This window comes from Adiantum capillus-veneris, chromosome 30, assembly GCF_014529385.1.
Source record: "Adiantum capillus-veneris isolate H3 chromosome 30, ASM1452938v2, whole genome shotgun sequence".
NCBI classification, from domain to species: domain Eukaryota; kingdom Viridiplantae; phylum Streptophyta; class Polypodiopsida; order Polypodiales; family Pteridaceae; genus Adiantum; species Adiantum capillus-veneris.
In genome coordinates, this window is record NC_140960.1 from 33,489,151 (window position 1) to 33,513,232 (window position 24,082).

The window sequence follows — 24,082 nt, forward strand, 5'->3', positions numbered from 1 at the left end:
TAGTAAGGAGATTTAGTAGATCAAGATATCTGTCAAAAGATCAGAACGAACTAGACGTGATTGCTACATATGTTACAATGATCATGATTTGTGATTGAGAACCTCAATAAAAATGTGATTTGATCAGTGACTGATGTCTGTAGAGAAGTGCTGGATTTGTGGAGTCTGGTGCCTAAGTACATAGAGTCAGTGTCTAATGAAGAAAGTTTATGTCCTTTGGTTTTTTTGTGAGCGTAATTGAGGGCGATTACAATTCTTTCAAGAGGGGGGAATGTTACAAGTTGGTGATGTGGCGTGCCCAACTTGAGGGTCTGGGCGAGAGGACAAGGGGTTAGAGTTCAAGAACTCTAACCTAGAAGAATTCAACCCGAAAGATGTGGCCGAGAGGCCTAAGGGGTTAGGGTTAAAAACCCTAACCCCTACTAGCTTAAGGAGCACCGACCGAGATGCCTAAACCCTACTTCTCAAAAGTGTAAAGGTTGGACTGAATTTTTGTAAAAAGTGCTGACATGCTAATCTGGCAAGCTGTACGGATTTCTGCAATTTGCGTTGGCTGCTGTGTTGGGAGTTTTGTGCATGCTTTTGGGTGCAAGAGCTTTCGGTTCAAGAGCTTTTGGGGCCCTGCTTTCCCTTGTACTCTTTATGAGAGCCTTTGGGGTCAGTCTCTAGAGAGCATCTAGACGAGAGTCTCAGAGAGTTGGACCCTTACAGAGTTATACCTTTGTGAAGCAATAATAAAGAAATACCGGAAGAGGCGCCAGTCTTTGGGGCCACTGCATTTGGGGACGGAACTCTGTTGTTCTGTGTCGACTCTCTCTCTCTCTCTCTCTCTCCTTAGTGTTTTAGTGTTAGTTCTTTGTAACTTGGTAACTTTGTAACTTTGTAATTTCCGTACTTAGACATGGTATCGGATTCACCAATTGTAACTTTTTGGTCTCTTAGGTCATTTTGGCCTTTTGAAGACGTTAATATAACATTTCATTTCTCTCTCTCTCTCTCTCTCTCTCTCTCTCTCTCTCTCTCTCTCTCTATATATATATATATATATATATTTTCAAGTTCAGTTCAATTATTTGCAGTTTCTTTTTGTGTGTTGCTATTAATTTCTCGCTTGGAGTGTCCAAGCCTGTAACATCAGTACCCCAATATTCGGTGCATGATCATCACCCGAAGCAAAATGGATAATTTGCGTGAAGGTGATGAGATTGAAGTTGGAGAAGAAGTCCCTACACCAGGAGGCCTATTTCCAGCTCCTCCATCCCCATCCTCGCCACGGATTGCACCAAACACTATGGAGGCTTTGATGAAGTCAATGATGGAGATGATGCTACATTAGGAGGCTCATCGGGCCTCAGTTGAAAGGGAAAGAATCGCTGTAGAAAAAAGAAGAGACATACACATGCATGAGTCAAGTTCTCTCTTCAAAAGGCGATCCACCTAGAGGAGCCGTAGAGTCACCACGTAGACCGTGAAGATACGACTCAAACAATCGAAGTTGACCTTCACTAAGTATGATCAAAACATGGATGCCATGTATTTGTCCACATTCCCTTAATTGGTATCAAGCCTAGCATAGGCACATATGGCCGTGCATCATGAGCATGACACGAATGGCAAGCCAATGTCTTATAGTTTGGTCGACTTCCCGGTCACACTCAAGGAGCGTTTTATGCCATCACAATACCTTGATCGGTTGAAAGAGGATTGGCGAGATCTCAAGCAGAATGGGACTCCTGTTTTGTTTTGTGTTGCTAAATGGACTATTCTCTTATTTTCCAGAGTAATTTCTATTTATTGAAATTAGGATGTTTGAATGTGTACACTTGAATTGTAAGTTAGGAACTGTAGATCTACTGAAATTGATAACAGCCATCAGGAACGGACAACTCTATTGTGTCATACAATGGGTGACATTAAGCATCGCAAAGGGGTTGTACCATTAGTTCAGTGGTGGGAGAGACCGAGAAGTGGATATTCTGGATGCGTCACATGATGTGTGACAAGAGAATCGAAAAGGGAATATTCCATTGGTTTGGGAGGAAATTTGAGCTGGAAAAAGGAATATGCGTAAAGGCGTAGGCAGAAGAATAAAGATGGGTTCTTAGAAGCTTTTTCTAACAAGGGGAACATTTTCAAGTGCTTTCCAAGAAAAGCAAATGCTTTCCCGTGAGGAATCTGTGTCTGTGTTGCATCTGTGCCTGAGACTTGCATCCAAGGATGCCTCGAAAGTGTTGTGTGGCATCGGTTTCCAGCTCACCGAGTTTTATTGAGTTTTTAAACAAGTTCACACATTTTTAAAAGATGACCGACCACCCACTTATAAAAATAAAGCAAGGCCTATTCTTTAAAAAAAAACAACGCTAACAATTGGGCTGTAATTTTACGTGCTCTCTCTCTCTCTTGCAACTCTACTGCCAATTTCTTCTCTCCTCTAACACTCCCTCTACTGATTGCTATTGTTGCCGACTCCCCACCCCCCTGCTGGCTCCGGAGTCTATAAATTCAGCCAACGTTCTCTCTCTGTCTCCTAGATTTTACTAGCACTAGCTCTTGGAAACCCTACCACCGACAACCTGCAAGTGATCGTGCGAAGTCAACATGCGGAGGTCGCTTTTTCGCACTTGGCGCGACAGGTACCAATTGTGAATACGCTCTACAAGTTGTTGTTTCGTGTTCGTCCTTTTGTAGGTACTCAATCAAGGAGGAGGAGGAAGGAGGCCTCGGCTTACGTTCAAGGATTCCGGGAACGGAATTAGGAATAGTCTGCGGAGTTTCACACTCCGTGTGCAGACGGAATTGAGAGCTTGTCTCTAGGAGTTTCCCGCTCGTGAAGGAAACGACCATCGAGTTTGAGATGTAGAACGGAGGGGTTACTCCAGTTCTTGTGCTTGTAAAAAGATTCTCCCTAACAAAGATTCTCTTTAAGAAGGGGGACCAGCCCATCTTCTGGTCCCAATAATGTGTCGATCTTCTCCCTCATCACTTTTTAGTTAAAAGTCTATTTATTTTCAACTTGTTGATTATTTGTGTGCGCTCCCGTTTGTGACATTATGTATTTTCATAACCATATCTTGCAGATTAGTGTTCAATTGCATAAGTAAGACAAGGATTGCAAGGAGGCTTTCCTCTTTGGTTTGGAAGAGTACATCAAATATGACGTGGTCTTCCGCCTTATTGACTACAATGACGCTGTCATGATTGCACTAGAGCAAGAAATGAAGCACAACAAAGGTAAGCCTAAGGAGAACAAGTGGAAAGGCTAAAACTCAAGAAACCCTTGTGTTAACCCCTCGTGAAAAATGTGCTACAGGGATGGTTAAGTCTTGAAGAACAAACCGCGTATGGAAAAGAAGGACAATGTCACAAGATGGGCACCACGTGCCAATAGAAAAGAACAGATTGAACAGACTTTTAGCACTTCAATAACTATTGAAACTGAAAGAGAGAGAGCACACGCGACACGGAGTGGCGGAATTCCACCCCACAGAGTATTGGCCCCAAACCTTGACACCCCTTTCGCTATTTCTTTATATTTCAACAACTGAGTACAAGCCGATACTCCATCCTCTGCACCTTCGTCCAGAAGCACGCTCAAGAATGAGCCCATGGCCTCATATTTTAAGGCCCTAGGCCCAAAAGCAGTTTACATGAAAAAAAAATTAAACTCAAAAGCATCTAGTACAAAAGCATCTTGTCCAAAAGCTACCAGCGCAAATTATGGAAATCCATACACTGCCACGCCAACACCAGTCAGCACAAATAACAGAAATCCGTATAGTCTGCCACATCAGCAATTAGCGTGAAACGTGGGATTCCGTACAATCTGCCACGTCAGCAATTAGCGTGAAACGCGCAATTCCGTACAGTCTGCTACGTCAGAAGTAAGCATGAAACACGGGATTCCATACAGTTTGCCATGTCATCTTCTTCTACCGTTTCTGCTTCTGAGGGTTTAGGCCCCTTGGCCGGAATTTGCAAGTCGGCTCTGATCTTCAGTGGCTTGACACGTCACCAATTTGTGACAGACAATGTTTTAAGTGTCACACGAAAGGTCAAATGAAAAGAAATTGTCTTGAGGAATCATCTAAGAAAGAACCCAAACAACCCACATCTTCTGTTAGTGTCATGCATGAGCAAAATAGGCACCCCAAGTTTCTAATGATCTTGATGAATCTCTAGTGAAATGTTATGGTCATGTAAACAGTCAACGCATTGTGATATTGTTTGTGTGATTAGTGATTCCCTTGTGAAGAGGGTGAGCTTAGAATCTATTCGAGCAACTGCCATTGCGGTTTCACGATTCCTTCTTGGCATGAACTCTTCAATCATCCATGAATGTCCTAATGTGCAAGTCTCCCTTCAAAACATATATTTTTGTTGCAAGTTTGTTGCGTCTTCTGTAGCTACATGTAATATGATTTACGACATAATTGGTTTTGTGAGCTTGATCCACTAGTTAATTGGAAAAAAATACGCTCACTCTCTCTCACGAGGGTGCCTCTCCCATGGTCATTCGTGGCGGTGAGCAGAGCATTCCTTCTTTGCTACTAGTTAGTCATGTTTTAGAAGGGGTTAAGGCACACTGTCCAATTGCATTTCTTAATAGAAGTTAAACAGTGCAAAAAAAATTACTCAATGTACGATAAGGAACTTCTCTCTATCATTCATTTCTTACAACATTGGAAGCATTTTTTGTATGGTAGAGATTTAATTGTTCTAATAATCAAGCTCTCAAGCGGCTATACTCTATGCCTAGCGTACATTGGAGTGACCGTCAAGCTAGATGGTTGTAGTTTTTTGAGCAATTTGGAGCTTGATTGAATATGTTCCAAGTAAATAACCAAGTTGCAGATGTGTTAAGTCGCAAAGAATAGATCTTGGCTCTTGAGTCAAGGTCCACAGTCTCCCTAAATGGAGTATCTTTTGATAGCATGAAAAATCACCATACAAATTCCGAGTTTGGTAAGCAATGGTTGCAGGCTCTTGCTGCCGTAGGGCCCGACAACTATCTCAGTCATGATGGTCTCTTGTATTTTCATCGTCTTTGCGTGTTACCTTCTATTAGAGAAGCCAAAATGCACGATGCACATATGCACTCATGGGTAGGCCATGAATACCACTTCGTAGGATTCCTTTATTGGCCTAAAATGGAAAAAGATGTGTTTAGATACGTCGCTGCCTATCTCAAACAACCATTTCAAGACATTTCCATGGATTTTGTGACTAATCTTCCACCTAGTTTGCATTCAAGGAATACACAACATTTAACCATTGTAGACCACTTCAGTCAGTTTTGCATGCTCATTCCTTGGAAGGCCATAGTCCCAACACGAGATGTAACATGTTTGTTCATTAATCATTGGTATCCCCTTTGTGGTTTGCCAAAGTTGTAACAGGCTTGGACACTCCAAGCGTGAAATCAATAGCAACACATGAACAAAAACTTCAACATCACTGAACTTTGAGAGAGAGAGAGAGAGAGAGAGAGAGCCTGGCATAGTTCCGTGCCCAGAGGTATTGACCCCAAAGTCTAGCGCCTCTTTCGGTATTTCTTTTTCATTAATCATCGCAAAGTACAACTCCCAAGGGACCTCTGCTCTCAGACTTAGCGTCCAAGTGCCCTGAAGGGTGAGGCCCTTAGGGCTTATTTATTCTTACATGGGATGCCCTAAAAGCAAAGCCCTGAAAACAAGCAAATTGTCCCAAAAGCTTTCAGGCCCAAAAACTACCAAAAAGCAGTCAGCGTAATTTGCGGAATTCCGTACAATATGCCACGTCAGCACCTGTCAGTGCAACACGCGAAAATCCATAATGCTTGCCACGTCAACATGTCAGCGCATTTTCTGGGATTTCCATACTGTTGTCAGCGTAAATCGTGGGTTTGTCGTACAACTGCCACGTCATCAATTGTCTGCGTCCGGGTAGTGTTGCCACGTCATCATTTTGTGACAAACGTTGTTTGGTTCAAATAGAGATGTTAAGTTTATTTTTGGCAAGCACTCTTTGATAATACTAAGTTAATTTTTGAGGTTCAAGGATCACGGAATCCATGAAGCAATATGGGTCAATGATGATTTGTTCACAAATTACCCACAATTATTGGGGGACTGCAAAGAAGCCATGCAGCTCGGTACCATCCCCTCACCTTAAAAGGGAGGGGATGTCACGTGCACATCATACCCTATGTGCATGTGAACAAGCTATAACTACTACTCCTATGGTTTAGGACAACTTGAATACTTGAATTGAAAAAAACAAACATATATATATATATATATATATATATATATATATATATATATATATATATATATATATATATATATATATATATATATATATATATAGAGAGAGAGAGAGAGAGAGAGAGAGAGAGAGAGAGAGAGAGAGATGAAATGTTATATTAACGACTTTAAAAGGCCAAAATGACCTATGAGACCAAATGAGAGAGAGAAGATGTCGGAACAAGATGCCCCTATATATAGTTGGTGGCCCTAAACTACCACTATCACGTGGTAAGAATTTGTTTGCGAGTATCCTGTGTCAGTGTGTGCAAGGGAAGAGGGAGCGAGGGGGGGTGCTTTTACATCCACTAGAAGCAACGAGAATAGGGGACTGCCAGAAAAGCAGGGCGTCCCAGATTCTGGTCCCTTGGGCCTTCTCCCTCTTTTTAGAAAATCATCCTAGAAAATTTTAGGGACACCCTTTCTTTATCATAAAAATATCAGCTGATTGGGGGTGCCAGCTTTTATTTATACTTTAACAAAGAAAATTTGCTTTTTTCATGAAATCCACTCTAAAGGGAGAGAAAATTTTTAGAAAGAGAATTTTGTCCAATTCTAGAGAGATAAAATCTGCACTATAGAGAAAATCATAAGTTCAAGTTTAGAGAGAAAATCAGTAGATTCTAGAGAGAAATTCAAGCTCTCGCAACTTAGCAGATTCTGGCTCTAGCAAACGGATTTGCATGGACCACCTTTTGAGAGAGAGAGTCTATGATTGGTCAAACGAACACAATGATCAATTGCGTTTATGACCTCGATGCAAGATCCCTAACCCTAAATCCCGTCACAAAGTACTGGTCCATGAGGTCTAGCAGGTTTTGGTTGGGAGTCTGTAATTCTAGATGTGGAGATTGTTGTTCGACACAATGATTGAACAATTTGTAGCCACTTTGACTGAGGCCAGTTCATGTATAAAGACTCGTAATTATGCTTTATTGAAGGCATATTATTCTTTCGCTGCATTCAAAAAGTTGTTTTAACGAGCTCGTGAAATTACCTAATTAACGAACCTGTTTGTTTATGTCACACAGCCAGGTAGGCTAATAAGAAAACAAAGCTACTGGTGGTGCGAGTGGGTGGAAAATAGGTAGATGGATGGGTGCTCGAAAGCACCATCCGTAGAATAGGTGGAGTTGGGTAATTTTTCACGAGTTAGATGGTATGTATTTAGAGTCTAAGACAAGGTTGGTCTTTACACTAGTTCTATAATTGGACATTCAAGTGTTCTAAGACACTGAAGTGTCTTGTTTTCCTACAAAGTTTCGACAATTTATTTATCAAGCTAGAAACACGTTCTTTACACCTTGCTTCTACCATAGGTTGGTCATGAGGGAAAGAAAAAGATTGGAGTTTCCTCTATGTCAAAATGCAAGCCCTATGGAGAGAATTATGGTAAGCTCTAAGTCGTAAATTCTAGTAAATTTTGCCAAAAAAATCATAAAATGCTTATATATTTTTGTAAAGATGACCTTTTTTATGTTTGTAAAAGCCAAGTGTCAGTACTTAATGTTACAAAACAATGTAATACCCTTCAAGGACTAGTTTCCAACTCACTTGCAAGTTATAGATATAATTGCATACTTGAGCACGTGTTGATTAAGAGCATATTTTGACCTTCCAAAGGTCCTCTCATGAAAGTGGAGTGCAATTTGACAAATTCAAATGACTTTATATGTTGAAACCAAGAAAGTACATATTAGTTAAATCTAATTGCTTGAACCCTATCTTGAATATTTTATTGTGCAAAATCTTTTGAAAATCTTGAGTCCTCCACAATAACATTGAAACGAAGGTTTTAGGTACCCCAATTGTGTCTGTACCACGTATTCTGACACAATTAGTTGATCTACTTGGAAATTTGAAATTACTTAAGGTTTTGAATGCTTATGTTTCAAGAATTATATTTCAAAGTTCTCTCATCTGCAGTTTTGAATATTTGAAATGATCCAAAAATTGTTGCTTACCAAAGCACTTCTACTTGCCATCTTGAGTCCTCAATGGAGAGGGTAAGCAATGTATCAATTTCAAAAACTCTCAAAAACATATTTTTCTTTGTATACAATGATATGCTTGAAATGGCCATATCAACGTAGAACTTCACATTATTTTATATACTCTCAAGTAAATTTTTTGCACATGAAATTTGCAATTCTCTATAGCACAATTGTAGAAAAGTCGGGGACAATTTTCTACAAGGTCTCTTCAAATTTTTTCTGGGTTTATGAAGTTGATTTCTTCAAAGCATGAATCACAATCTTACGGGGGTCCACTTGATGAGAATAGTTCTTGATATGATAGCTTCTAAAATGCAAGGTTATATTTTTAAAAGACCCTATAGCTGACATATTTAAAATCAAAAGGATTTTCTTAAATATATTGTCGAATGCAAGTAGCATTTAATCTGAATTTGTAAAAAAAGGACACTTTAGTCTCATGTTTTGGTACCGAACTAGTGTTAAGCAGGGGGAAAAAAGCGTCTGGTTCCTTGGGTGGACTGTTTATCTTGCTCTTAGATGACTAGGACCTTGACGAATCTATGACTTTTCTTAGCCATGTTCCCTTGCCATGTAGAGCTAGGTTTGTTCTCTTTTTGTTGCGGTTGCAATTTCCGAGCATGAGAGTTGAAATACCTACAAAAGGGGACTCACGGACCTAGTAGACTACCAAAATGAGCCTCTTAGTGTATGTCTCTAGAGAGGCTGCTACATGTGGTTTTCCCACTATGGGTTATATCTAATATATTTTCCCTCTGAAAGAAAATAGACCTCTTGGTTGTATTGTTTGCCTTCAAACTTCAGTATGAAGGATGTTGTAGGTGTTGGGACACATTCAAGAAAAATTTAAGGCAACTTGTTGTACAAAGGACTAGAACCTGTGATCTACATTGCACAAAGGAATAGAACCTGTGATCTACATTGCACAAGGACCACCTATGCCAATTGTGCTTATAAGAGGTGTTGACGCATGCACGCATGTGCACGTGCGCACGTGTATGTAACAGTGCTGTTCATTTTCAAAAAGATAGAAGAGGTTACACAAGAGCTTCAAAATGGGTACATCAAGAACATCAAGACTGCAACAAAGCAAAAGAAATGTAGCTTAAAGAGACTTTAAAATCATTGCCTTGTCTCGAAGGGTGTTGGATGTAAGTGGAAAAGCTGCCCAAAAATGCCGTAGTAGTTCATGGCTAGTAGCTGATAGCTGCTAGCAAGGAAACACCAGACATAAGCACTTCCTCTACAAGCTGTTTAACTAGAAGGGATGGTGAAGATTTTATCCTGCAAAAATTGCCCAGCAAGCAACCAGCAACAGAATAGTTAAGATACTATTTTTAAGACCTGAAGTAGTTCTTCTTTTGTAGTTCGTGGGAGAGCGTCAAGAAAATTTCCAGCATGTTTTCCGACTTGAAACTTGCGATTTGAGATATAGTGCGTGAGTTCATGCAGAACCTGCAAGAGCTTTCTCGTTCAGCATATTACATGAGTTGAATCTACAGCTAATAGGATTCTAAGAACAACCAAAGTTCTGCACATTATGACATGGTCTAAACTAAATGAGCCATCAGAAGCCAAACAAGTTAATATGTGAACGTACTTTTGTTGCCACCTCAGGGACAACCACACTCCCTGTCACAGAGGCTGCTTTTAGCTCCGTCAGCTGCCGTCTGAAAACAGAGAGAACCTCTCGAGGGTTCAAAGGTGTGGATGCTAGTTTTCCAGTTGGGCCTGAACTAAGAGATCCTAATACTTCAGCATTAGGGCGCTGTGAATCGAAGTAACTTCTGGGATCCTGCAGGAGAAACCTTAGCTTAAACAGTGTGGCCTACCTTTGAATGATTGACTGCATAGGACAAAATGAAATAGCACCTGAATGCAAAGAGGGACAAAAGGTGGGGACTCAGATTTCTCTAGGTCATCAACCTTGGTCATTTCGTGCACTCTCTCCAAACGCCGCTGTTCTTGGGTGGTTTCGTCTTCTTTTGGAGCTGCTTCAACTACAGAAGAATGGTGAAATTGCTGCAACTTCACTGGAGTACATGGTAATCACACCATCGGTACCTTCTTTTGCACTAAGGAGGGCATTCGCAACTGTCATTGTGTCACGCAAGCCTTCCACGTCTGCAGAAGTGCTAAAAACATGAATTTCATGTAGGATAGTACTTTAACTCTAGTAGAATATAAAATTGAAACTGTACACGTTCATTTTGCTTAGCAGAAATTTGAACAATACCATTTGCCAAAAAATAAAAGCAACTTCAGTCAGGAAAAACAGGCCATAAAAATTAAAGAACCCTTTATTAAGTGCACGAGCGAGTACACCTGCTCAATCTCCCTCCCTTGAGTTCATAATTGAGCACGATGTTTTTTTTTTTCAAGAAAAAGATCGTTCCATTAGTTAAAAAACCTGCCCATGGGCTACAAACCGCCCCTACTAGAGAGGGCCACATCAAAATGTGGATAGACTCTCCCAGTGAAGAAACAAGATATGTACAATGATGGCTAAATCAAGATATCAGAGGAGGAAATGATTACACTGGTGGGTGGCACTGCCATGAGCTATGGTGAAGAAGGGCCCTGGTCGCCAAAGTCACAAGAAGGCCTCGTGGCACTCCCGCATGCGCTCGGAGCTGCCTTGAAGCCTCTCAAACTGTCCCCTGAGTGTATGGATCAGCTCCAGCCAGATGCCACGTACAATCTCCGCCAGTGGGACAGGTCGAGCCTCGAAGATGAGGAAGCATTGGGCTCTCTAGATGAACCAAAGTGTTAAGACTGCAGAGGAGCTCCCAACAACAGCTAGCTGTTAAAAAAGCGCATATGGCAAAGTAACCACTATGCACCAGAAAACTGCCAGCTGTAGTAGCTCGATGAGCAACTAGCGACTGGAACATAGTGACTCTCCTCAGCTATCTGCAGTCCCACAAGCACCCCCAAAAATCTGCCAAGAACTCAGTCATGAGACCCTCCTCTTGCCAATGGTCCGCTGCAGCAGGACCAGCGTCTCTCCACGCCGTTAGTATGTGACGTCCCAGCCGTGCTGTGTACTGGAAAAAAGGAGTCCCAGGTGATCGGCTGGAGTAAAAGGATCCCGCCAAACCATTCCGCTGGGTCCCACTGCACTTGCACTAGGAGGCGGCTCTCCCAAGCCCATAACCGCCAATGTCCTGACTCAAGAGCTGATAGGTCTAGGTCTATCACATAAGTCCTCCCACTGATGCCCACAACTCCGATCCATTGAAAGCAGCACTCACCTTTGGTACCTCAGTAGTGACTCTGTGGAAGCGGCCCTCTCCTCTGAACCTCAGAGAACATGCAAACCCTATGTCTGAGCAAGCTCGAATTGCAATGAGTACCTCCAACTGAGCGAAAGCCCCCATCCATCAGAGGCCTCCGTCTCAAGAGGGGTGTGCCACTCTGCTGGTATAGCCTCTACAATATCCTAACATCACCCCCCTCATGTCTCGCAGTGCTGTAAATTGCAGCCAGTAACCCAGAGTGCAGGTTGGAGCCTCTGCCATGGGACCCCAAGAGACATGAGGTCCGGTACTAGCCATGTGACCTCGTTGTGTGTTGATGAAAGGGTTCCATGTAAGTGGCTACCTCAAGCGCTCCTCAATGCATGTGGGCCGGTGTTGCTCAAGGCCACTCTGCAACTGCTCCCAAGACCGAAGCAAGCTCAAAGAAAAACGATCCTCCCATCTCCTGCTCAGGCCCACTCTGCGCATCTCTGAAAAATCCAGCAAGTGGAAGGGCTCAATGAGTCATCTGCCTATGGAACCTCGGCACGAATCTAGTGAAGCAACAACTCCTTCCAAGGCTCCTCCCCTGGAAGGAGACCTCTGATAATGCGCTTTTCAAAGAGAGCTCTACTCCGCCGTGTTGGGTTGATGATCCCCAACACCCCCTGAGAACAATGTAGAGTAATGACCTACCAGGGAACTTTGGTCCGAGCGGATTGTGTGTCTTGCCTTGACCACAAAAAGTTCCTGATCAAACTCTCCAACCAGCTGATGCAAGAACTTGCGAAAATCCAGCAAGACGTGATGTACCACATAGTAGCCAAAAGCACCTAGTTGGTCATTACAACTCTTCCTGTAAGTGAGAGTCGTGTTGAGCTCCAGTGTAGTAGTTTCCTCTATATGGATAGGAGAGGAGCAATCTCCTACTCTCGTGACAAATCCAAACGAGCCTGACAACCCAAGTATCGAACTGGTGTCCCTGGGGGGATCCACCTACAGCCCTCTCCAGGCAACCCATTGGGCGTGGGAGCACCACCAACTCAGAATGCCACTATCTTTTGCTAGCTAATCAACACTCCCGACGCACGACAGAACACCTCAAGAGGCTGCTCACACCTATGAAAATTGGCCTCCTGGGCCCTGGCCCTCCGGAAATATGGGTCTGAGTCATGATCAAACTCAGCATCCAAAAGCTCATCCCCTTGACTAGATAACTGTAATCCATGCAAGCCAACCTCCTGTGAAGTCAATAATCTACTCATCGCCCCAACATAGAATAGAAACAAGAACGGGGCAAGACACCCCTCTAATCCAAGCATCTGAAAAGCCCATTCGGTGCATAGTGCCATCAAGGAAGCCCCTGTCAACTCTGTCATAGGCCTTCTCAAAGCGAGAAGGAGAACCACAACATCCTCTCCTCAAAGGGAAGCGAGAGCAATCGCCTCCCAGAAGGTGAAAATATTGTCAAGAATGCTACACTCCTTGACAAAACCCATCTATGTCTCGAGTACGATTCTCTGAAGTAGCGTTTGAATTCTCAAACTTAGAGCCTTTGCTAGAATTTGTAGACCGAGTTGAGAACAGTGATAGGTTACTACTACCGAATCTCATCCAAAGAGCCACCCTCCTTGGAGATGAGAAAATCAAGCCCTCACTCATGCTATCAGACATCTCCCCACTGTGCAAAATGTGCCAGTATGCACTACATAGGTCTTGATCAAGAAACTCCCAATACTCCAAGAAGAAACCTGGAGTCAAACCATCCTCCCTTAGGCAGCTATCATAGGGAAGTGCTATGAGAGCCTCTTAGAGCTCCTTTGGCTGGGGTGGGTTCTCCAACCTCTAGCGCATCTCCTCAATGATTAAGCAAGGCAATTTGTGCCCACACCTGCTCTCTACATGCATCCTTGCGCTCTAACTGCAGCTCTGCTGAAAGTAACTCACGGTAAAAATCAGTAGCAATTGCACGCATGACTTTGTCACCCACCCAGGTCCTCTACGATGCCTAACGGTGGAAGGCAAACTTGTGGCGCTGCTACCCGATCACAATGAGCTCTTGCCCAGCCTGATGCATCTCATCCTCCATCCAAGGGCATCCGCTATAAAGAAGCAATGTCTTGCCGGAGCCGCTTCTCCTCCTCTCGAGCTGTAGCCAAGCGGATTGCTGACTCCTCGAGGAAGACTAAGCTCCACAAGGCTAGTGGCCACTCGAGCAGCAAGGTCACTTGGTGTGTCCAAACTCGCTGCCCAAAGCGCCACGACCTGCTAATAATTGAGCTCTATATCCAACACAATCCTATTTGGGATGCGAAGCATGAGATTGCCGCTCGCTGTCTATATGTGTTACGAGATTGGGCACCCTCCTGTTGCATGTGGTTAAGTGCAATTGGGATAGCTGGCTTAATGGTTAATTATGTGCTATCTATTTGATTTTACAATGGTGAGTGTATGATGATTTGTAGATCTAAAATACTCGGCAAGAATAAAATGACCGAGAGATTATTATTTGCCTGCGCCTCCTTCTCGACTCCCAAAATTCCAATCTACAAATCATCATGCACTCACCATTAGTAAAATCAAATAGACAGCACATGATTAACCATTGAGCGAGCTATCCCAATTGCAGTTAACCACATGCAACAGGAGGCCGCCCAATATAGCTGGCTTAATGGTTAATCATGTGCTGTCTATTTGATTTTAGTAATGGTGAGTGCATGATGATTTGTAGATCTAAAATACTCTGTAAGAATGAAATGACCGAGAGGATTATAATTTGTCGGCGCCTCCTTCTCGACTCCCAAAATTCCAATCTACAAATCATTATGCATTCACCATTAGTAAAATCAAATAGACAACACATAATTAACCATTAAGCCAGCTAAATCAATTGCAGTTAACCACATGCAACAGGAGGATCCCCGGTCGTGCCCTCCTGTTGCATGTGGTTAACTGCAATTGGGATAGCTCGCATCATGGTTAATTATGTGCTGTCTATTTGATTTTACTAATGGTGAGTGCATGATGATTTGTAAATTGGAATTCTGGGGGTTGAGAAGGAGGCGCCAGCAAATAATAATCCTCTCGGTCATTTTATTCTTGTAGAGTATTTTAGATCTTTTATTCAATAAGCCACTATGGCTGCTTTCTAAGTAGGATAGTGAGAACTCACCCTAAGAGGGTCATGCAATAAGTGATGTGTTCCACTCATAACTAAAGTGGAACTAAGTGTAAAAGAGGGACCTCCAATTTTTGGCACCAACAAGTAATATCAAATATTAAATACCAAACTCCACAAGAGGTGCTCTGGAGTTTGGGACTGCAATCTTTAAGCCTTCCTTGTGTAAATGCCCTAAATTTTCCCTTCTCTCTCTCTTATGCTATATTGTGTTATGCTATGTACTACCAATCATGTCTGCATCTTCTCTTTCACTCTCTTACACTCTTACATTCTCCTATTATCAAGCTTGTGTGTGTGTGTGTGTGTGTGTGTGTGTGTGTGTGTGTTATAGTCTAGGTGTGTATGTGTACTTGGAAAATTGGAAGAGATGGTGAGAGGTTGACAAGGAGGTGTGCAAGCAAGTTTGGAAATTGGAAGCGACCGTTCTCCCCAACCCCTTGAGCCGATGACAGGGTATGAGACGGGCGAGGAGATGAAGCAGTAGGTTGAGTCGGGGACATGGGAGGGGTGGGAGGAGGGTGTGGAGGAGGGGGAGGTGAAGACGGGGTGGTAGAATAGGTGGGCAGAGGAGGAGAGGGGAGCTAAGCGTGGCGAGGCTGAAGTGGATGGAGTCTCCTCTAGGAGATCCTACTCTAAAGGATTGAACCCAATGTTGCTAGCCTGTCGCAGGTCGGACACCAGGGGGTTTGTTGGGCGTGCATGTCCTTGTCAATGACAACTATGCACCTGCTGCTAGCCATTAGCCGATTGGGCACTGGTCTCTGAAGAGGTGCCAACCGATGCACCTTGAGTCTCACTCTATTGTGCCTCGCCAACCTTGGTAGACTGAGTTTGTGGCACAGATCGGGTTCTCTTGCGAGGACAAGCCTTCTCAAGATGGCCCATCTGCTTGCCTACATATGAAGCAATGGTTCGGGTGTCCCGAATACTCCACGCTCTGGTGGAACCTTCCACCACTCAGCCCTAGGCAATAGGACTACCTTCAGGAGAGTGAAGGTATCCCGGGCCAAAACACAAATTGTAGATATATATGCTGCCTTGGCAGTGACTGAATCTGCTATGCGCGTGGTCTGTCCCAATCTCCTGGATAACAGCAGGAGGTACTCTCTCCTCAAGTCAAGGAAACAAATCGAGATGAGCAAGTCTGCTTCCTCGACAAGACCATCAGAAACAGGGTCAAAACCATGGCGCCATAGTCGAAAATGAGCCTTGACTGCTCGGATGGACAGCGTGCTCATTGAAATGACCTTGGTCGCCATCTTGGGATTCTCAAACTCGATTCGGTAGAAGCCATGCCAGCGAAACTATACGTCAATGATCTTTCCTACCTTCGGACCTGGAGGAGATCGCGCACCTCGCCTCCACTGGGCCGGGTGCCAATAATCTTCCAAATGACAGAGGTGGCTTGAATGCGCTCCACCTGTGCTGCAAGGCTCGCTTGCTACGTCAACGAGAGAGCACGTCGGATGGTGAGCTCTGCGGGATCGAACCAGGGGGCTTCATCTGAGTCCCTTTGAGGCGGAGCAAGAGCCTCCACCTATGTCTGTTGCATCTACGCATGAGAGAGAGTCGAAGACGAAGCCGAGCTCCCCGAGCACTACCTCCAACGAGGCGAGACGAGGAAGAGAGAACCAGTGTGCGTGTCTCAAAGAAAAGCGACCGGGGGGTGGGGCGCGGAAGCAAGGCGCGCAAGAGAGGGGGGGAAGTACGCAGCAGCGAGATCAAGTTGATCACAATGTTACAACTACATTTTGTGAATATGTTGTATTTTAGTTTTGTTTCAATATGAACTGTGTTCTTGTTCTCTGTCTCATAACAGTGTGCAGCGGCCTACTACACACACTAGTAAAATAGTGGATTTAGTATGCTCAAGAAGGTGGTCCATAACACAATGTCACAAATATTTCAGAGCGTTTACAATGCAGGCTCAGCTCAAGAGCTCTGAGCAACCCTGGTCCTGAAGCTAATCGGACAACAATGAGAGCAGGGTACAGCTGTCGGCAGCCCATATTATACCTCTGACTCTAACTCATGGTAGCACAACTTCAAATACGCTATACAGGCAGAAAACTCTTCTTCTGCAAGACCAGCCATATGTCGCATACCGGCATGGGTTTCTCCGTCATTAAAAAACTGTCTAATAGCCTTTAGGAACACCCGCTTTCGTTGAAAGAGCTCTCTATCAAGGCAGTTTCAAACAGTTCAACCACATTTCTCTTAATATCACTTTGAGCTTGGTAAAGAGTGCCATAACCCATTGGAAATTAAAGCCATAAATTAGAGCATCAAAGCCATTGAGCTAGTAACTCACATTGTACAAGTCTAACACTATCAATGCCCCCACACTAGTGACTACTCAATACGATAAATTGAGATCTCTATTCTTAGTTGCTCATTGTAAAATGATGAGCATATTTAAGTAACAGGAATATGTAATCTATAACCAGCTTGTACACAGTAGAGGGCGGTACTAATTCAACTACATGTTAACTTTACACAAAGCACTAAGAAGAAAAGAGAGAGAGAGATGCGTCCAATGACTAGAATGTCACTGCGCACACGAAGACCGACACCTTGTAGGCCCCAAAGATTGGCGCCCCTTTTGGTATTTCTTTATTCAATTGAAAATAGACGACCCAAACACGTAGATCAAAGTCTCACAAAGCGGCCTGTACACAATAGAGGGCAGTACTAATTCAACTACTTGTTAACTTTACACAGCCTTAGTTTTCACAATGGGTGAGACTTTCTTCCCTCCTTCGACTATCTCAAATGATGCCTTGCCTGTTGATGTGTGCGCAGTGTTACTGTAAGCATATTCAACCAATGGGAGGCGGTGTTCCCAAGTTGCCTTGTGCTTTGACACGTAACATTTGAGCAGATCCCTGTCATTGACAATTGACTGATACATCCCGTGATACTCAAAGATATTGCTCATGAATATCTTGACCATGTGTTCTGGCTTTATCTTCTTCCTAATAGGAATGAAATGGGTATGCTTAACCTACAAATGATAGTCCAAATCCCATCATTGCCTGTTTGCGTTCTTGGAAGATCAAAGATGAAGTCCATCGCTATGCTTTCCAATGGCCTATCAGGGATCGGCAATGGCTGCAACAATCTTGATTGCTTTTGCCTGTCAAATTTGACTTTCTGGCATACTAAGCATGATCTTATAAATAGAAACATTCCAATAAAGGGTCACTATCAACTCTCAAGCCTATCGACAAACCTTTTTCAAAACCTGGTTCTTTTCAAAACTTGGTTCCAGATCAAAGGGACTTTCTGAGTTCATATCTTGTTTTGACCTTGAGCCCTCCAATTAAGAATTCCTTGGCCACGTTTAGAACTAATCTTATCCCCTCTCTCTTGGGCACTCGGAAGAAAAGACAAAGAGAGAGAGATGCGTCCAGCGACTAGAATGTCACTGCGCACACGAAGATCGACACCCTGTAGGCCCCAAAGACTGGCACCCCTTTCGGTATTTCTTTAGTCAATTGAAAATAGACCACCCGAACACATAGATCAAAGTCTCACAATGCTGTCCAAACCTGGCGAGGGCTGAAATTGCATGTTTCTGACCCGATTTCGGTAACATAAGGACGCCAAAACCCCTATAGGTCAAAAGCATCCCAAGGCTTTCTTGAGGCTCCCCTAGTGTTTCCAGGTGCGAAACCCTAAACTTGCACAAAAACACAGCGGGCTGTAATTATCTGTTTTAAATTGTTTTTAGCGAAACGAACACGTCTACGCATGTCCCAAGGGCTCCCACACGGAATGGGACAGTTCCCCTATAATTTGGACGGGTTCTCACGCGAGAAAACTCTCCAAATTCGCAATCTTTTGCGATGGAACCGTGTATAGATTAGCAATTATCTAATCCGGTTCCTGTTCAAAAGGCTCTTGCCTTGGCAAACGCGCATAAAAACCCCAGAACTGTACATAGTCAACTGAGAAGCCCAACTACAGGGGCATTACCATATGTGCAAAGGGGAGAGAGAGATACATGAGAGAAAATCATCGCGACACAAGAGAGAAAGGAGCAGGCAAGCTTTCCATTAAAGCTGTCACAAAGTGGTGACGTGGCATGTCCAACCGCCTAGCAAGATGATGACGTGGCAGAACAGTACGACGCTCACAGGCTGATGACGTGGCAAAACAATACGACGCTGACACGCTGATGACGTGGCAAAATAGTACGGCATTGTGACAGACTGAAGACGTGGCACTTTTTTCGCAAAAAGTGTTGACTGTACGGACGTTGTTGACGTGGTAGAATGAACGAAATTTCCCGTTTCACACTGGGTACTGATATGGCATGGCAGTACAGGATTCCCCAAAAAGCGTTGACTGCTTTTGGCAGTTTTTGAAGATCGGGTGCTTTTGGGAATTGAAGCTTTTGAGTTTAATTGCGTTTGGGGCTCTGCTTTTGGCATCCCTTGTAAGAATAAAAGAGCCCTAAGGCCCTCACTTCTCAGAGCATCTGGATGCAAAGTCTGAGAGCAGAGGTTCCCGACAGAAGTTGTACTTTGCTCAAGATTTAATAAATAAAGAAATACCGAAAGGGGCGCTAGGTTTTGGGGCCAATACCTCTAAGCACAGAACTACGCCGGACTGTGTCGTCAATTGAATTGTGATTCTAAAGTTGTGAAGTATTTAAAGTGATTCTCTCTCGTGTCGTGACAAATTCTAGACCTATGGAGCCCAAGCCTGTTACAGTGGTATCAGAGTATCAGGCGTGTGCTTTTCTCAAAGCATACCGGTCCTATTAAAGAGCAAACAAGGCACTTGGGCACAATTTTGGAAATTGTTACTGAAGAATCTTCGTGCCCCGACAACTCCGGACTTATTAGCCACTCCAACCCTTACTTCATCGCGCATCGGGCGTACTCCCGTCTTCATTGCTCTGTCCTACAGGGCATAAAGCCATTAAGAATCCCAGATTACATATGGGTTCTCGTGAAGAATCTGATGGAGATAACACCTCTCAATGGGAAGCCAAAGAAAAGTTGAAATCCGGGAGAAGTGAAGAAAAGAATGAAGATTTGGGTTTTCTTTTTTTTTTTTAGTAGAGAAGTTTGCCAGAGCAGAATACAAGCGTCCACTGCAGGTTGACATGGGTGTGAAAAGATTGATGAAGTACTCTAGAGACCCGAGATTTGCGAAACACCTTAAGACTTACCCGATTGATGAGATTCACTCGAGATGGCATGAGGCCATTGAGTCTCCTCTCAAGACGGGGTGGAAAGCTAAAAGGACAGACGAGTGCAGAAAAGAGGAAGCTTTACTCGTAGGAAGAGCTGAAACAAAATTGTTGACCAGAAGATGACCCAGATACTCGAAAGGACATTGAAAGAGATACCGATGTACTCACAACATGGTTGTTTGTGATAGATAACCAAGGAACTCACTTTTGTATGGATTGGGAAGCATGGAGCTGGACATCCACTCTTTTGCAACGAGGTGAGCTATCTCCTTGCCTACTTTGCACGTGAAATCAAGGATGAGATGGTGAGATCGAGAGCGACGAGAGCTCAGGAATGAATCGGATATCCTTTCAATTCGAGATAAGAATGATGAATTTGAATGAATGAATGATGACGCATGTTGAATGATTCTCGTGTATCAAGATTCCCATATGAATGAGATGACTAGATATTGTGGTGAGCGCATCAAGAGTTCATGCGGGATGAGATGGCTACACAGGGACCTAGGTGCATCAAGACTTCTGGGGACGGATGAGATGACTAGATGATTGAAACATTGTGTTCAGTATGAACTAAGTGTGTGAATGAAGAACTTTGAAACAGGAATTTCCCAAGGTAAATCTCATTTATATATGAGATTAATGTTGTCTAGAAGAACTTGCTAGTTGTGTGCAGATAACAGGTGAAGTCGATGATGATGAATGCAATTGGGAATGAATGCGATAAGTATCATGCATACTGAATGAAACCAATGTGGTATGGAAGAACCTGCTATTTGCGAATAGATAACAGGATTTAGAAAAAAAAAAGAAGAAAGAAAGACACAACGAAAGAAAGAAAGAATGAGATGATGATGACTTTGGAGCAGTGACAGCTCCCAGATGAACTTGAATTGAAAAAGAGCGAGAAGATACTCGTTCCGGAACAGACACCAACTTTCCAAGATAGGAAAGAGAAAGGTAAAGTGAACGATGCTTCCTAGATAAGAACCATTTGGCATTGAATGCGAAATCAATGGAGGAGGAGGACCTAGCACATACTCTTTAGATTTGGAACTTTACCTCGACGCTTTTGGTCTAGCAGTGGCTATTCCTAGAGTTCCCACAAATCAGCAGGTTGAATCTGGTGCAGGCGGGATTGCACAAGAGGGGAGTTACTCCACTCCTTTGTCACAGATTACTTGGATGGAATAAAGTCACTGATTGCCCTTTGGGTTTCAGGGATACTAATGGGCTGACAGAATTATGCTGAATGACTTTATGAGAGAAGTACTTCGACTTGGGATCCCTGAAAATGATTACTCGCACATGACAGTACTTGAGTCAAAAATCTCTATAGACATGATCGCAAAACGGGATTAGTTAATACGACATCAGTGAGGTCCGGGAAGGATCTAGATGCGGTTACTAAATATGTTGCTGGCAGTCATGGTTTGAGATTTGGAATGAATTTTTTTGTGATTGATTTGTCATGTGATGTGCCGTGATGTCATGTGCAGTGATGTGACTGTCATCTTTGTACAAGTGCTAGATGTGTCGTGTCTAGTGCGTCGGTACTTAGAGTCAGTGTCTACTGAAATGGTTTATGGCCTCTGTTTGTTTTGCAAGCGTAATCGAGGACGATTACAATTCTTTCAAGAGGGGGGTATGTCACAAGTGGTGGCGTGGCATGTTCAACCGCCCGACAGGCTGATGACGTGGCAAAACAATAGAGCGCTGACAGGCTGATGACGTGGTAGAATAGTACGGCGCTGACAGGCTGAAGACGTGCAGTTTTTTCGCAAAAAGCTTTGACTGTACGGACGTTGCTGATGTGGTAGAATGAACGGACTTCCGCGTTTCACGTTGGGTGCTGATGTGGCATGGCAGTACAGAATTCCCCAAAATGCACTGACTACTTTTGGCAGTTTTTGAAGACCAGTTGCTTTTGGGAATTGAAGCTTTTGAGTTTAATTGCGTTTGGGGCTCTGCTTTTGGCATCCCTTGTAAGAATAAAAGAGCCCTAAGGGACTCACTTCTCAGAGCATCTGGACGCAGAGTCTAAGAGCGAAGACAGGACTTGTACTTTGCTCAAGATTTAATAAATAAAGAAATACCGAAAGGGGCGCCAGGTTTTGGGGCCAATACCTCTGGGCACGGAACTACGCCGGACCTGGTCATCTCGAATTGAACTGTGATTCTAAAGTTGTGAAGTATTTGAAGTGATTCTCTCTCGTGTTGCGACAAATTCTAGACCTATGGAGCCCAAGCCTGTTACAAAAGCTTGAACCTGCACTCACTACTCACACACTCTGTAGGTCACAGTAATCCAAAAATCAGTCTCCTCTCTCATTTGGACACCCCCTCTCGCTGAGGTGTCTAGCAAGTGGCTCTGCTAGACTACTGCAAAGTGTCCAGTTTGCCCCTTTGGTTTAATTTCCTACTAGATCCCACCAACTTATAAAGTTGTGACTTGCCGAGTGGCCTAGATTTTCTGATGGCACACACAAGCTTCCATACTCATCAGAATCGAGTGCTAACTCGCTCCACCAGTCCCTGACTGACCGACCGACCGACCTATATTCCCAATGTGTCACCAGGAGGTGTAGTTTTCCTATTGCCCTCTTTAAATATGTACTACTTATTTTTATTTATTTTATTTTTACTTGTTTTCCCTAGAACCCGAAAGTGGGCAACAGGAAAAATACACCTCCTGGTGACACACCCCACCCTTGAAATACTGCAAGCGACCTCGCTTGCATGCCAATAACACATGCGGATATCTCCTGATATCACATACATTCTATGATGGGAATCCAAGATATACATACTTCCAGAAATGTAGCGTTGGACGATTAAACAATCCCACCAACCTGGCTACCAAACATATATCAAGCATAGAAGTCTCTAGCCCAATTCTGTGTGGAAAGAGTAGATACAATTGCTTACCTACTCCTTTGAGCATCATGAACCATGCTCTCACCTGGCTCCAAAGAGCTACATCAAGTCACGGTGGGTTCCATCTGAAAGGCTTCAAGATATAGTTGCAATAGCTGAGGTGAATCAACGAGTTCAGACTCTTCCATCCATTTAGCATCCAACGATGGATAGTTCTTGAACTTCACCAAATAGCGTTTTGCAACCTTTCCTCAACCTTCCTTTCTTTATGTGCCAATATATGTTCCGAAACAAGAATCTCATCCAATTCTTCCACTTCGGGCTTGTTCCTCATCAAGCATATTCTCTGGCACATCATCAACAAAGGGCCTTAGAAGGTTGACACAAAAAGCATTATGTATTTTCCAGCCTTTTGGTAGCTTCAACCTGTAAGCTACATCGCTGGACCATACTATCGCATGCCTGAGCTTAGGAAACAAACGTTCCTTGCCTTTCCTTTTCCTTAACCTGGCCTTTTCAAAGCTCAAGAGTACCCAATCACCAAGTGAAAGTACAAGTTCACGACGGTGACCATCAACAGCTTTCTTTTGCTTAGCTAGAGTCTTCTTAAGAGCAATCTTTATCTTCCTATATGTTTCATCCATATCTTGCACATATTTGTCTGCCTCAAATATCTTGTCCTTAGTTTGCAAAATGGGTGGACTTTCTTACCTCATTCCACTATCTCAAATGGTGCCTTGCCTGTTGACATATGCACAGTGTTATTGTAAGCATTTTCAACCAATGGGAGATGGTGTTCCCAAGTTGCCTTGTGCTCTAGCACATAACATTTGAGCAGATCCAAGACAATAGAATTTGTCTCTTCTGATTGTCCATCAGTTTGTGGATGAAACGAAGATGAGAACTTTAACGTAGTTCCCATGTTCTCGAACAATGCCTTCCAAAAAAGACTCGTCATACGTGGATCCCTGTCGCTGACAATTGACTGAGGCATCCCGTGATCTTAAAGATATTGCTCATGAATATCTTGACCATGTGTTCAAACTTATCTTCTTCCTAATAGGAATGAAATGGGCCTGCTTACTGAACCTACAAATGATAGTCCACATCCCATCATTGCCCGTTTCTGTTCTTGGAAGATCAAAGATAAAGTCCATCGCTATGCTTTTCCATGGCCTATCAGGGATCGGCAATCGCTGCAACAATCCCGGTTGCTTTTTCCTGTCAAATTTGACTTTTGGCATACTATGCATTATCTTACAAAATGTGTCAACATCTTGACGTAAAGCTGGCCAATAGAA

General features: G+C 43.4%; 1 protein-coding gene across 1 annotated transcript in view; it reads right to left on the bottom strand.

Moving 5' to 3' along the window:
* The window catches only part of LOC147417774 (general transcription and DNA repair factor IIH subunit TFB1-1-like), a 122,381-nt gene that overhangs the window by 17,675 nt on the left and 80,624 nt on the right, over window positions 1–24,082 (bottom strand). The window contains exons 13-17 of the mRNA XM_086506548.1: window positions 10,343–10,402; window positions 10,151–10,278; window positions 9,879–10,073; window positions 9,623–9,733; window positions 9,408–9,485 (exon numbers count right to left, since the gene is read on the bottom strand). Of these exons, the coding sequence (XP_086362674.1) occupies window positions 9,408–9,485; window positions 9,623–9,733; window positions 9,879–10,073; window positions 10,151–10,278; window positions 10,343–10,402 (572 nt within the window). The remainder of the gene's footprint in view (window positions 1–9,407; window positions 9,486–9,622; window positions 9,734–9,878; window positions 10,074–10,150; window positions 10,279–10,342; window positions 10,403–24,082) is intronic.